Source organism: Chinchilla lanigera, unplaced genomic scaffold (assembly GCF_000276665.1).
Source record: "Chinchilla lanigera isolate Chin_1 unplaced genomic scaffold, ChiLan1.0 scaffold00080, whole genome shotgun sequence".
NCBI lineage: Eukaryota > Metazoa > Chordata > Mammalia > Rodentia > Chinchillidae > Chinchilla > Chinchilla lanigera.
The window spans coordinates 1,028,353-1,044,394 of record NW_004955481.1 but is presented as its reverse complement, the minus strand read 5'-3'; the positions used below and the strand labels follow the sequence as shown (position 1 = coordinate 1,044,394).

At 41.0% G+C, this 16,042-nt stretch overlaps 1 protein-coding gene across 5 annotated transcripts in view; it reads right to left on the bottom strand.

The window, feature by feature from the left end:
* The window catches only part of Smg6 (SMG6 nonsense mediated mRNA decay factor), a 237,958-nt gene that overhangs the window by 133,604 nt on the left and 88,312 nt on the right, over window positions 1–16,042 (bottom strand). For 4 of the 5 annotated variants that reach the window (XM_005402587.2, XM_013503361.1, XM_005402585.2 and 1 more), the window contains one exon: window positions 2,043–2,159. In XM_005402587.2, coding sequence (XP_005402644.1) covers window positions 2,043–2,159 — 117 coding nt within the window. Of the gene's footprint in view, window positions 1–2,042; window positions 2,160–4,076; window positions 4,200–16,042 lie in introns of those variants that run through there. The other variant, XM_013503362.1, reaches the window with a different exon arrangement.

The window sequence follows — 16,042 nt, the reverse complement described above, 5'->3', positions numbered from 1 at the left end:
GCAGAGGCAAAGGGTGAGAACTGGGCCTACGGCTGTTGTGGCCTCCGAATGAGGCCTGGGGTGGTGGGACAGCAGCAAGCTCTTAGGGAAGGGAGACCAAGTCCACAGGAGAGCTGGACCCAGAAGCGAGGACAAATGCCAGCAACTAAGAGGATTCTGAAAAGTAGGACAAAGAGAGAACCAGTGTACTGGGTCTGCCCCCGGAGATGGCATTTTTACTTTACCTGTGGCCTGGCTGAAGCCCCTACTCTGGTCTATAGCCCAACCTTTTAGCTGTCTTTCAGCACAGAGTTCCTGCCAAAATTGTATAACCTGAATTTAATCACAAAGAAAGATCAGACAAACCCAAATTATGGGACATTCTACAAAATAAATGGCTTCTACTCTCGAAAGTGTCAAGATAGTAAAGGACAAAAAACTGAGAAATCATTCCAGATTAAAGGAAACCAAAGATATATGGTATCTAAATGCAATGTCTGATCTTGAATTGGGTCCTAGAACAGAAAAAAAAAAATTGTTGTTGTTATTTATTTATTTGGTACCAGGAATCGAACTCATGACCTTAGACTTGCCAGGCAAGCGCTTATGCTACTGAGCTATATCCCCGGCCCTGTTGTTTTTTATAGGAATATTACTTGATGGGTCTGGGAGTATAACTTACTAGTAGAATGCCTGTCTTAGTGCCTGCCTGCCTACATGAGGCCTTACGTCCAATCCTCATCACTACATAAAAGGAGGGGAGAAAGATTATTATTAGAGCCTGGTGTGGTGATGCATGCTTGTAATCTGAGCATTCTGGGAGGTGGAGGCAGGATGACTCCAAATTTAAGCTCAACTGGACAATTTAGTGAGACTGTCTCAAAATGAAAAATTAAAAAAGGGGTAGGGATGCAGCTCAGTGCAAAGCCCTGGGTTCAATCCCCAATCCAATCAATCAACCAATCAATCAGCACAATTGATACAAATTGAATAAAGCCTGTAGATTTAATAATAGTACTATGTCAATGTTAATTTCTTTTTTTTTCAATGTTAATTTTTTGATTTTGGTAACTTTAAGAGAATGACCTTGTTATTAGGGAAATACAAAGTATTTTACAGTACCATATCTGCAACTTAAAATTAAATGGTTTAGAACAATGTGTGTGTGTGTGTGTGTGTGTGTGTGTGTGTGTGAGAAAGGTGAGCTTAAAGCCATATGGTAAAATATTAACTACCTAAAGAATCGGGATGAAGGGTATATAAATGTTCTTTGCATCATTCTTACAACTATTCTGCAAATCTGCAACTGTTTCAAAGTTTCAAGTTGCTCCTCCCTGGCCCTGAACAAAAGCCCCACAGGCTAGAAACCTTCACAAAGCTAGTGTGCCAGTGTGATGCAGGGGTCTCACTACATAGCAGTAGTACTGATAAAGGAGCAGAGCAGATGATAACCTTCAGCTTTACACAGTTCAACAATTAGGCCTAGCATTCTAAGGCCATCTTAAAGGATATGACACAATAACTTCAACCCAAGGGCTGAAATAGTGCCTGCTCTGGTGCAGTGAGCCTCCCAAAATGGCTGACCCACAGGGGTTACAGCACCCCCCAGATACTGAAAAGGGACACAGAAATAAAGGGGATAAAACAAAACATCAATTATGAACAAAAAGTGGAACTCATTTGATCCCCAGTACCACCAAAAAAAAGCAAAAAAAGCAGAAAAGGCAAAGAAACACAAAGAATTGCCCCCACGAAAAAAACCCTCAGTTTTCTTTTGTCTTTTTAAAAAGACATAGCAGCTCTTAAGTATAGCTCCTAGCTACTAAAGGAGGAAGGAGGGAGGGAACTGATCCACAAGGAGTACAGAGGGCCAGAGACATCATCAGACTGCAGACAGAGAGGGGACTAGGTAAGGTGGCAAAAGGAAGAGGTGGATAATAGGAGGAGGAAGGCTGACAAGTACAGGAAGAAGACACTGAGAAGGCAACCCGGCACTCTGAGGCTCTTCTTGGATAGGGCTGGACAGCTGGAAAGCATGCTAGCTAAATGCCCCTCTTGCTTACCTTTGGCAGACTCCTTAAGTAGGCAGGTGCAGCGCCGCACCAGTAGAGAAAACATGGCAAGGCCGAGGGCCGCAGCTTGCTCCTGGATCACAGAGCGACACTCCTCTGAAAAGCAATCTAAGGAGAGGCAAAGGAACCCTGATCAGTGACCTGGAGGCTGATGGGTACTTCCCTGCCTTAGGACACTTGGTTCCTTAGCCATATTTCCAAATTTCCTTTTCCTTATCTGACCATGAGTAGCAACAATTCCCTCTCTCAAAGTAGGATTACAAAGCAATGGAAGATAATATAAGTGAAGCACTTACCAGCATGCCCAGTACAAGGACAAGCTCTTGGGAATACCGATAAACATCACCTGTGTAAGTTTTATAACACTTCCCCAGAACCCAGTACTTCAAGCTGGGTAATGTGAGCTGGAGCTGCAGGATCTCTGCCTTCAGTTGGTTACTGATAATGTAAAGGTATAGTAACAAGAACTTAGCTCATGAGCCCAGTCTCTAATGTATAGCCAGCAGGAGCACAATCACTAGATTTAAAAACTACCTTCCAGAAAAAAGAAGGAAGAAGGAAGGAGGAAAAGGAGGAGGAGAAGGAGAGGAAGAACAAGAGGAGGAGGAAGAAATCTTCTAAATCAAACTTTGGTTCCATATCTAACTCCTCTATGTTCCTCCAAGACAATACACATGACACAATGAACCTATTTTTTTTTTTACTGCATGAGCTAATTTTACATACAACACTTCTTAGCACATAATACTCAACGTACTTATTCAGTGCTTTTAGTTTTATTTTTTCCTACAGCTAAAAACCAAATCTGGTTCCCAGTACCAGTAGTTTTTCAGCCTAGCTAACTTCTTTCTGGCTGCAGTCACCGAAAGGAACAATTTTGTTGGTAAACAGAGTTAGTGTTTGGTGAGAGCTTGTCACACACTCTCATATCCCTGTCAGGCCAGGGATATAGCTTAGTGGCACAAGCACCTGCTTGGCAAGTGCAAGGTTCTGAGTTCATTTCTCAGTACAAAAAAAAAAAAAAAGGAGCTCATATCCCTGTCTATACCTACTCATTGTCAGTGCCCTCCTCAATGTGTGGCTCAACTACCTCAGTAGCATTTCATACAGACTGGAAAGGATCTGGTGAAAAGAGAAGGCAGCAGTTCAACCTGTAGCCTCATGAAAGGAGACACCCAATACCTATGGGAGATGGACACAAAGACCAAGCTCACGAGCTCTGGCAGCAGCTAATCTGTTAATTCCCTCCATAACACAGAACTCAGAATCTTCAAGTGTTAAAAGTATAATTAGCCACAGGTTTGACCTCAGTTTCTACCTGCATTTTAACTTCTGTCAGCCTGCTAGTCTTGTCAAAGGACCTAATTAAATTTGCTACTATAGGAGATGCTACACAACCACAGCTCTTCCTAACAGCCTTTGCCACAGGAGCAAGTATGACTGGAGTGTACAAAGCCTGCCCCAAACTGCTTTCAAAGTTCTGTAAGGAACAGAATGCTGCTCCAAAGGACCCAACACACAAATAACAGTGGATCAATACTTCCATGTGGTTTTCCAGCCACCCTTACAAATGCCCACTGGTACAAAATGTTACCCTCTCACTTTCCAATTCAACTGTGGTAGGCAGTAAGAAGTGGTAACAATTTATGAATTTGAACAGATCACAACTCTTAGTCTTCTCCAGAGGCCATAAATCTCACTAAACAAAAAGAAAATAAGTATCCAAGAATGAAGAAGAAGGATAAGAACATGGAAGGGAAGAGACAGAAGCTGTCCCAAGAAAGTTTGCCAACTTCTCTCCCTCCAAATGCCACAGGCACCACTACTGTCAGTTCCAACCCAGGTTGGTCCAGACCCCTCCATAACAATGCCAGCAGCCTGCCTCTAATTAGCAACAAAGCCTGCAATGAAGGAGTAAGTCCAGGAAAGAGGAAGATGGGATATACCTAGGGGAGACTGCATCCTGGTAGTTAAAAGCCTGAATAAACATTAGTGAACCCTCATTCACCTGGGCAGAGAAGTTACCTGTACACAGAAGGCTAGAAGGGATGAGGCAGGTATCTTTGCTCCAAGAGACTGGATATGGCAAGACACTCTCAACACCCTGGATAACAGTGAGATATGGCAGAAAAAGATTACTTTCACCAAGCCCATTTCCATTCTTATGACAAACAGTAATCTCAGACTAGACTGTCTCTCAGAGTTCAAGATGAGGGGCTAGGATTCAAGGGGGAGAAGGAACTGCTTCAGGACAATGTTATCTATAGCCTCTAGGGAGTCCAGGTTGGCTGTGTAAGGTATGGTACCAGGTAGAGTAGCAACACCAGGGACCTCTTTGCTGCACTGCCTATGAGGGCTCAACTAACTCTTACAGCAGCAACTAGAAGCCAGCTTCATGACTGCTCTTCATAGTCAGCACTTTCTAGAAGGCCTGTTCTGCTCCATGTCTCACTGGTATGATGTGTTAGACACTGTGAATAACATAGCTACAAATAAATTATGGTCCCTGCAATTGGAGGACCTTTCAATAGGCTGAAGAAAAATCATTATTTACCCAAGCAACCATGTCAACTTGAATCCGTAAACCGAAATAACATGTTACTAGCTCTTGGTCTCATAGGCTTCTGTAGGCCATAGGGTGCCTCTCCTTGAGTATATTTACCCTTATATAAATGGGTTGGAAAACAGCACTAGACTCCTACAGTCCACCCACTTTGGGGTTAGACTTAAGAAACGGACGCTAGTCTGATGAACACCTTGGAGTAGGGCTGGACCAGGCCAACAAATGATGTGGGGTGGGGAGGAAAAGGTATTGTTTGCCTTGGTATTTGCCTAGGTTCCTCTGGCTTTTTGTCAGAGAGTAGGAGCTTGACATGAGCTGAAGAACTCATTAACATTGTAAAATAGCCTTTCCCCTTCTTTCCAAAAGCAGGTTTGCTCAAGGGTTTGGGGTGGGGGTGGGGGTTGGCCAAGGAAGGGGACTTTTGGCCAAGGAAATCCGACAGAAATATTTATTAGTAAGAAAGTCACCTGAGGAAACTTGGTTTTGCCTGTGGGCAAGTGACCCAGCTCACAGTATTTCTGTGGCCAAATACCTGCTCAAGCAGAAATATTCTCATTCCTATGTAACAGGGAGACTTTCTCATTTTCCTGAGAACATATTCATGGAAAACATAAACCAACTGTCGTCAAAGTTGTATGAAATCAGGAAATGAAGCGGCCAGGAGAAGGCTGCCATGTGGCCGGATGTTATGTATTTCTAATTAGTGCTATACATCTTTCAACAGCAAGTGTCCTTCTGCTGGGAAACACAACACACTGCCCTTGTTATTGTAACTGTCAGAGAAGTGCTTAAACAGATAATCTCCAGGAAAAGTGATAAACACGTCCCCTCTCCCACCAGTGTGTGTGCAATGGTGCTGCCAAAGCAAAGCTGTGCCTGACGGCTCCAGGATGGCAAAGCATCCTCCTGCAGGAAATGGGAGTGAGGCAGGAGGGGCAGAGAGGGAAGAGGGGAGGGGAAGAGAGGCAGGCCCACCTGCCTGGACCTCTAAGCTTAGCCAAGGGACAATGATTCAGACCAATTCCTGAGACAAGGTACCACATTTTGTAAGACAGTGAGGCAGAGAAAAACCATGCCAGTGGGATGTTTAGCTGGTCACAGAAAAATCTGGCAGCGATTGAACTAGCAGAGTTCCCTTGGTGTACTCAGCTTCTTGCAAGAGGATGAGAAGTATAATAAAGGGAAGACATGGATGAATGACACATAGTTCTGGTACCCTGACAGCAATGGGAGGGATTCAGAAAATACCAGGGTGTACTAGCCATTCTAGCATAAAAAACTGTCTGCATGGCTACTTCACTAATAGCTGGAGAAAAATGCAGGCAAGACCACTTACTCACCAATTCCCTTCCCACCATCTTCTCTCAAAGAAAGGAAATGAATGGTCAGTCACTTCTAAACCAACACCACCTGGAGGCCATTTGTTGGCTCTTATCTTTCAGACATAAGGCTGCTTTTCTCATGAGTCAGTCACCAGTCAGATGCAGGGCTGGCACCATTCCTCAGCAGCCCACCCAAAACTCCTTGTCTACAGGAAGTGAGCAGTGAGAGGATCTCTTTTGGCTGTTGCTGTTTGAGCGACAGAGTCCCCTATGGCAGCTACTGGCGGAAAAGGAGGTGAAAGGAGGCACCCAGAAACCAGCGAAGAAAAAAAATCTCAGAGCAGAAGCAGAGATGTTCATGCCCTCAAAGGTAACATTTTATTCCCTGAGGAGCTATGTGAATGTGTTAGAAGAATAAAGCACCACTATACCCAAGCAAAATATTCACTGAATATAAGGTAAACCATGATACCTCCCTGAACAGGATATAGCTAAGACAAGACAGAGGAATATGAAAAATAACATTTCCTCCTTAAGAACCCTTCTGTCATACCTGCTGGACCCTTTGGATCATCTAGGATTGTAAAATTCTGGTTTCTTCTAGACCTCTTCTGAACGTGGTGAGATGTGGGGGGAAGGGCAAAGAAAATACTAACTTAACAAAGTGACCTCTCCCATTAATTCCAAAAACACCTATTTTGATGTCCAATTATAGAAGATAGAACGGAAAACAGGATCCTGTCCTGAGAAGATAATAATCTAATAAGCAAAACAGAAGAATATATATGTACCAAATAAATATAATTCAAGAGAATATATTACATGCCATAAAGAAGACAGAAGCTAGATGCTTTCTGTTACAGAGGGAAAAGAATTCATTTCAGCTAATACCTATCAGCAAAGGTTTCATGAGACAGACCTTTTCTGAGCTGGGCTGCAAGAGGGGAACAATGACAGAATTGGCAGATACAGGAGGGATTACAGGCGACAACATGAGGGATGTGCACAAGCAGTAATTCTGCGGACCACAAAGTGCAGGGTCTTCAGTGCTGAACAGGGAAGTCCAACTTAACTCAACAGATAGTAAGGAAACCCTCAAAAGCTTCTGAATGAAATAACAGTATTTTATGAATATTAATCTAATTAAAGTGTTTAAAACATTACAGTGTTTAAAACAGGCTATCTGGAAAAGGTAACAGGGAGACTAGTTGGAAAGCTAAGAGGGCATGAAATTGTTTTAATTAAGAAAAATGATATGTAGAACATTTCCTAAATGTTGTAATGTCAAATAAATAAAACATCTTTCTTGTAAGACTGGTAGAAGAGAGAATGGAAAGAAATATACAAATATGGAAAATGCTGCATAAAGAGGACAGGAGAAGACAGAGGTTATGCTGGTAGGGGTGGCAGGGAAGGGATGACTGGAACAGTCAAGGACTCTCACTGATACTCTCGGCAGATTCAGAAGATCATGAGGACTGAAGAAGGGTAACATCCACCAAAAGAGATGTAGAAAAGGGGGAGAAACTTAGGTTTGCAGAACACCTGGAGACTGGGAGGTGTGTATAAAGCAGTCCCCAGGCTTCTACCCACTTGGCTCTACGCCAAGTACTGTCTTTCTAGAACAAAGACACTTCAGGGGGTCAAAAATACTTGAGGAAGACCTTGCAGGAGAAGGCCTGGGAAGTCTGTACTAGCTCTCCCTGTGGAAGCCATTAGATATTCAGCACTTCATTTGTTTCCAATTCTTGTATAGTGCAGCTCCAGGCTGTGGGGTGAGAGGCTCCTCTCTGACGTAATCAGGAAGCAGCTGCAAAATTAAGGAATCCCTCATGACATCATAAAAAGGGTCGATGGTTTACTGGGGAAAGTATAAAAATTAATTACATATTCCCACATGACTCCCTTCCTCTAAATCTGTACATACCTCTTCAACTCTTCCACATTCTCTCATCAGCAACATCCAGAAGCCACTTCTACGAGCAGGTACAAAAGGGCAAACAAAACCCAAGGAGAGAGAGCTCTCTGATGCATGTCTGCTGCACGTAGTTGGAACTTAAGTAGTTGACAACAAAATCATCCTAAGCCCCTTAAGGGCAGGAACTATGTCAAGACTTCACATCTTTGAGAATTAGCACAATGAGGAAGTCACAAAAAATGCTGTTCTTAACAGCTGATACATTCACCTCTTTCACCTGTGGATCCTAACCATTGACCACATGATTCACTGTGGCCAGAGGTAATAGTTAAGATACAGTGAAATCTGTGTAAGGTACAGTATACAGCATTTACATACAACAGCTTAAAGTTTTATAAAAGATTTGCACAGGAGGGATAATTCATATCCTCTCCCTCTCTCAACACAGATCTTGTTATGTAGTTCAGGCTAGTCTTGAACTCAATATATAGCTCAGGCTGGCCTCATACTTCTGCTACCACACCCAGCAATTCTTTTTTTTTTTTGACATTTGAGGAAACAGGCTAAGACAGATTAAATGACAAAAGCACAAAACTAGTTAGTGCTAGAATAGGATCTGAATCCAACTCCATCTGTTCTTGTGTCCACACTGTTGCCATACCTGTTTTCCCCTCTTCTTGTTTTGTTTATTTTTTCCTTCTTTCTCATATCAGGTTTTTAAAGGCTTGGCACTCAAGCTGCATCTTCCAACTGATACTTTCTCTTTTACTGTGAACACAAAAACCTCAGAGTACTCCAACCACAGTTTTGCATTAAAAAATTAGAGATAATGAGAACTATGTGGAAATATAAATTGAAACCACAATACCACTTACAATAAAAGAAAATGAAATATTTATAAGTCTAACAAAACATGTATAGGATTTTTATGCTGAAGATTATAAAATGCTTATGACAGTAATTAAAAATAGCCAAGATAACTGAGAAGATTTACCATTTCATGGGCTGGAAGACTGAACAATGTGGACACATCCATTCTCTGCAAACAAATCTGCAGGTTTAATGCAATTGCTACAGTACCAAAATCTCAGGAAAGGATTTTGTACACAAATATTCTAAAGTTTGTATGGAAAGGCAACAAATCTAGAATAGCTAAAACAATTCTAAAAGAAGAAAGTGGCAGGAATCATTTTTCCTGATGTTAGGTCAGAGAAGGAAGGACAGCCTTTCACAACAGACAATGCTTAGATATAAAATGTAAGGCCATAAAACTTGAGGGGAAGGGAGAAAGAAAATCTTCAGGACCTATGACTAGGTGAAGAGTTCTAAGACTTACTGCCAAAAACATAATCCATAGCTGAGTGTGGTAGCACATGCTTATAATTCCATCACTTTGGGTGGCTGAGACAGGAGGATCTCAAATTTAAGACTAACCTGGGCAATTTAGCAAGACCTTGTCTCAAAAAAGGCGGGGGGGGGGCGGAGATATAGCTCAGTGCCAAGGCCCTGGGTTCAAGTGCCCAAACAGTATGTATGTGTGAACGTGCACACACGTGTGCACGCACACACACATACATGGGGCTGAGGGGGGGTGACAAGGAAACTATTTACACACATACATGGGGCTGAGGAGGGGGTGACAAGGAAAGAGGTAAGATGAGGAAAAGGCTAATAGTAGATTAGGAAAATATTTGTAAACTACCTATTTGCCAAATGACTAATATCTAGACTACTATATAAAGAACCCTCAAAACTTAATAGCAAGAAAAATGGGCAAAAGACCTGAACAGACATTTCATCAAAAAGGACATACAGATGGAAAAGAAGTACCTGAAAAAATACTCAGTATCATTAGCCATTAGGGCAGTGAAAATTAAAACAACAATGAGCTATCATTACACATCTTATTGGTAAGGATGCAGAAAAACTGAATTATGCATACATGTGGATGGGCATGCAAAATCATACAGCCCTCTAGAAAACAGTTTGGCAGTTTCTTCTAAACCTAAAAATGCACTTATAAGCCAGGCATGGTGGTGCATGACTGTAATTCCAGCACTTAGGAGGCTGAGACAGGAGGGTCATTCCAAGTTTGAGGCCAGCCTGGACTACATAAGCCTTTTCTCGAAACAAACAAAAAATGCACTTACGACACAGCTACTGAACTCTTGGGCTTTATCCCAGAGAAATGAAAACTTCCTGTATCAAACATTCCTATATTGACACTTGTATCAAATGTTCACAGCAGCATTACTTACACAGCCCATACTAGAAATAACCCAAATATCCTTCCACAGGTGAATGGTTAAAGAAAATGGAATATCCATATCACAGAATACTACTCAGCAATAAATACAAAGAAACAACTCATACATGCAATAAGCTGGACAGACTCCCAGGAAATCATGCTTAGTGAAAAAGCCAATTTCAGAAGATTATATATACACTATATGATCCCACTTATATAAGATTATTAAAGTAATATAATAATAGAGATAAAAACAGATTAGTGGTTCCTGGGTTAGGATATAGCATGAGAAAGGGATAGGGAAGATTTGACAGTTATAAAATGAGGTAAACCAGTAGTGATGGAATAGTTCTGCATATCAATTGTAGCAGTAGTTACATGAAACTACAAGTGTGATAAAATTACTCAGAACTACATGCATACACAAGTACAACTAAAATTTGTGTAGTCTGTTGATTGCATCAGTATCAATTTAATGTTGACATGTACTGAAGTTATCCAAGGTGCACTGGGAAAGGAGGATGATGGTTACATCGGCTCTTGGTGTATCTTTAAAACCATTTCCTGTGAATCTGTATTTCCAAATAAAAAATTTAAAACAGTAAATAAACAAGAAAGGTAAACAAGCAAACCCTACAAGGATCTAGCACAAGAGTCTGGACATTCGTCTACATACAAAAGGGTAACAAGACATTTTAGGGACACTTTCCCAATAACAGTGGATGATTCCCCTCTGCCCCTTGTTCTCATCTTGTGCTTCCTGGTTTGAGCTGCCAGAGATGACCAGGTAGACAGCTCTTTCTCTGGTCTGCGTGAGAAAGTGCCAGGGGTAACCAATGGAAGATAAGAAAAAAGAAGGGAAAGTTCACTGAAGACAGAACTTCTATGTAAAGAATATGGAATAAAGCAAGAGAATCATTAAGGCTATGACTCACTGGATCAGTGAAATTCATGTCAAGCAGCACAAAGTGAAGGTGATGAGAAGGCGAAGAAAGATGACAAGAACAATAAATTATAGAAGCTAAGTGAGCTGTTTAAACATGAAAAAAACAAGTAAAACTACAAATATCAAGCTGACAGCATGTATACTCTTCAAGCAAAGGCAGGCAGGGAAACAGTTGCCTTCGCAGTTTTCTTCATAAAGGAAAACTCTTCTGTACTTTCAGGGCTGCTTTGGATCATTGATCAGAGGGGTATGAAAACAGTTTTCTAACTGGCAGCATCAGCTGTAGTACTCTATTAAACAGCTCTTTGATGCCTAGGACATCAAACTTAAAAAAAAAAAGGATCATCAGGGCTGGGCATGATGGTGCATGCCTGTAATCCCTGCACTCAGGACACTGAGGCAGGAGGATCACTGTGAATTCAAGGTTAGCCTGAACCTCAAGTAAGACCTGTCTCAAAACAAACAAAAAAAAGAGTATGACAAAAATGAAAAAGGAGGCTGTAGAAATTTCTCTCAGTGGGAGAAAATACTGTACTTGTAGAACATTTATCAGGGCTGGGGTTTGTTTAGTGGTAAAGTATGTGCTTAGCATGCTTAAGGTCCTGGATTCAATCCTCAGAACCAAAACCAAAGCAAAACATAACAGGGCTGGTAATCTAAACTCAGTGGTAGACTCCATGCCTAGCATGTGTGAGGCCTGAGGTTTAATACCAAGTAGAGCAAAAAAACAAAATTCCAAGGAAGAGCTCCTACCTAGGATACGAAAGAACCTTTTCAAGTTAATAAATGAAAAACTGGGCAAAGAAAGTATATGGGTAGCAAATAAATAAATGAAAAGAGGCTCAACACCATCAATCATGAAAAAAATGCAAATCAAAGCTACAAATACAACTCTACACCCACAAGGATGGCTATAATAAAGAAGATGGACGGACAATAACAAATTTTCACACACTGCTCTTTCTTTTGCACTACCAGTGATCAAACCCAGGGTCTTCACACTGAGTCATATTCCCAGCCCTTTTAATTTTTTATTTTGAGAAAGAGTCTCAATAAGCCACTAAGCTGTCTACATGAGGCTTAAACTTGAAATTCTCCTGCCTCAGCCTCCCAGAGTGCTTAGATTACAGGTGTGCATCACCATGCCTGGCTTCATACACTGTTCTGACAATGTATATATACAACTAGTACTTTGTAAAACAGTTGTACATTTTCTTAAAAGTTAAAACAGGGGCTGGGGATTTAGCTCAGCGGCAAAAGCGCCTGCCTGGCAAGCGCAAGGTCGTGAGTTCGGTTCCCGGTACCAGAGAAAAACCAAAAAAAAAAAAAGAAAAGTTAAAACATCCTATGATCCAACTATCACTCCCCAGCTATTTATCCAAAAGAACGGAAAGCGTATGTCCACACACAAAGACTTACACTTGAATTTTCATAGAAGTTTTATTCATAACAGTCAAACACCAGACAAAATCCAAATGTCCGTTAACAAGTGAGTGGATAAATAAACTGTGATACAGCTCACACAATGAGCACTACCCAGCAATAAAAGAACAAATTGTTCAATCACTTCACAGCCTAATCATTATGGAAAAGAGACCATTGTGTTAAATTCCACTTATATAAAACTCTAGAAAATGTAAAATAATCTACAGTGATATAAAGCAAATCAGTGGTTGCCTTGAGAGGAGAGGGCTCAGGAAGAATGGATCACAAAGGAACACAAAAATACTTGGCCGTGAGGTTTACATTCACTATCTTCAATGTGATGACAGGTTCACAAATGTACAGATTATCTCAAAATTTATGAAACTGCACACTGGGTGTGGTGGCGCATGCCTGTAATCCCAGCACTCAGGAGGCTGAGGTTGGAGGGTCACTGTGAGTTCGAGACCAGACTGGGCTACATATTGAGTCGAGGTCAGCCTGAACTATGTAGCGAAATCCTGTCTCAAAAAACAAAACAAATTTATAAAACTGCATATGTGAAATATACATAGTTTAAAATAATTATAATAAGGAGGGGAATGGGAGGGAAAAAAAGACAAATTAAGGTATATCATATACATTACAAATTCTCTATGTGATCATTTTATATACCTAAACTATACCAATGTACTTGAATTTTTTTTTTTTTTTCTTAAATTAAAAAAAAGGATTTTTTAAAAACAGGGGACTGAGGGAGCTGGGACTATAGCTCAGCAGTAGAGTACTTGCCCAGTATGAATGAGGACCTGGGTTCAATATATACACACATATGGACACACAGACACACACACACAGATACACAAACAGGAGTGAGGAGGAAGGAAGGACATTTAGAAGGACATTAATCTGAACCATCACTTCAGATCTAAAGAGTTCATCACTAGAGGTTGATTTGATAAAAGTGGGTTCTACTGAATACATAATATTATATCAAGGTCCTGGGCAAAGTGTTTTGTGTGCCATCTCTAATACTCAGAATATCTCTGCAAACTGGTATTGTTAATCCTACTTCAGAGAGAAGGAAACAAAACCTCAGAAAAAGCAAGTAAACTTTCTCATTAAAATCACACAGCTAGTAATTGTCTGAGTGGGGAATTCAGACCTTTAATCAGGTTGATTCCAAAGCTTTTTATAGCATTACATGCTATAATGCTGTAATGCATAACCATTACCTTCTCAAGGTGAGAAAACGATCTTCAGATGGGCCAGAACCTCTTAACAGATACTTTCCCTCCTTTTTTACATGGGGCTCTAGGGCCAAGAAATATCCTGGGGTTCTATACATCTTGGCAAAATGGCTAACAAAGCATCTACTCACCATAAGGAAAACCAGAAAATATTTCTGAAAAAAAGCTTAATTTTTTTTCAAGGAAATACTATGCAATTTTAGTAAGGTGATCCTACATATGTCCTGGAAAATAAATAAGTAAGTAAAGCCTCAGTCAAAACACACTCTGGCCATTTCCACCATAACTGCATCTCTGGGTTAATATAAGATCTCACCTAATTCCAGGATTATTAAAAAAACCCATTCTCTCTTGGGCAAGCAGAACTGCTGCCAGCAGAGTGGCATGCTGGTACCAGACCAATCTTGTAATAGGGCCCAAGAGAAGAGGGTCTGTCATTCCAGCAGCTCATTTGGAAGAATTAGAAATAGATCATGTAGGACAGAATTTCTGCTTGCCAGAGATTGGGAAGCTTGCCTCTCTCCCATTATTCACAGGAAGCAAAATACTTGGAGGAGTAAAAAGCAGTAGTGCTTTAATTACATCAGGTAGGTAAGCTCTGTGAAATTCCAGATAGCAGATCTGGGTGTCTTGTGCAGAAGCTGTCTCGAGTTGTGGAGTATCAGAACTGTGAAGGAGGCTTCCTTAGGAGACACAGCTATTAACCAACCTAGAAGAAAGTTTTGGCTACAACAGTGAGAAGGAATAAATAAAGCTATGTCACTTCTCATACAGCAGTGAAAGATCTGGCAGCTGGTATGAAGCTTCAGAAGCACTCTGAGCTTATAGTGAAAGTTAATAAGAGATAATGGCAGCAAACATTTTGATTTAGAGAAAGCTCCATTGGTGTGGCAGTGGTGCGGGGCGGGGGGGGGGGGGGCACGAAAATACTCTGCTTCTATTTTAACATGTCAATTCCATTTCCTTTCTTTTTATGGCTTCCTAAAGGATTTAAAAAAGACTCTGACAGTGTTTATAAATGATGCCAAAGATAAAACAATTCTAAGGTAAGGCCTAGAGGTACCTAGCATAGTAAGGATTTCTTAGAAGGGTCCTGAGAAGTTATCTGTTTCAGGAAGTTTCCGAAATGGAAATATTAGAACCATCAAACACACTTTGAGGGTTAGTACTGAAAAATGAAATCAATGAATAGACAATATTTTTAAGACAAGGTGGATCCCTTGTGATTGCAATCTACACATTCATATGGCTCTGCTCCAGTAACCCATCTTAAAATGGTTCCTCAAAGCTTTATAATCCAAAATTAATAGCCAAACTAGATTCAGTAATGACTACATCTAACCCCACCCACGCTGATACATCTAGTTTTAAGAAAGGCCAGTAGAATAATAGCTAAATAAAGGAATTATACCAAACAAGAGAGTGAGAAAGGCAGTACTCATTGGTAATTAGAAACACAGAGAAGGGCCAGTTAATCCTCTCACCCAGAAATGGCGAACCTTTTACAGGCCAAGTGCCCAAACTGCACCCTAAAACCCACTTATTTACTGCAAAGTGGCAACACTGGAATTAAATCTGAATACTGAGGTTTAAGTTTAGAAAAAAACAACTCATACACTACCATCTTTTGTCTTGAAAAGACAATAACAGAGCTTTCACTGACACAAACAACTTTTATTGAGAGGTAAAAGTCTGCATTTGGCATGATGCTACCTGATGCTTGGCTGCTAGAGAGATGCTGGGTAACGTGGCTGAGGGGCAACAGAAAGTGCTCTGTGTGCCTGCTGTGGCAGGAGTGACACAGCCGGCCCACCACTGCCCTAATCTACAGGCTCCAGAATGGACACTCCTTCTGACAACAGTACTTCCAAATTTGTATTTAGCCGACTGCTTTGTCAGTGCTACAGTTTGGATCTGGGATGTCCCTCAAAGGCCCATGTGATAAAGCTTGGTCCCTAGCTTGGTGCTAATTGAAGGTAGTGAACCCGGGAGTGGAACTTGGTGAGAAGTATTCGGTCACTGGAGGCATGCACTTTGTTGAAGGGGACAGTAAGACACCAGCTTCTTTCTCTTTTTTGTCTTGGCCATGAGATGAGATAACTCTGCTCCACCACATGTTCTCCACTATGATGTGCTTCCTTACCAAAAGCCCAAAAGAAACAGCGCCAACTGACCATGGTCTGAAATCTTTAAAACTGTAAGACAAAACACATCCTTTCTGTTTATAAGCTGATTATCTCAGGTTTTTGTTAGTATTGGAAAAGCTGCTAACATAGTCAATACTACTTACGGAAGTGTGTGTGTGTGTGTGTGTGTGTGTGT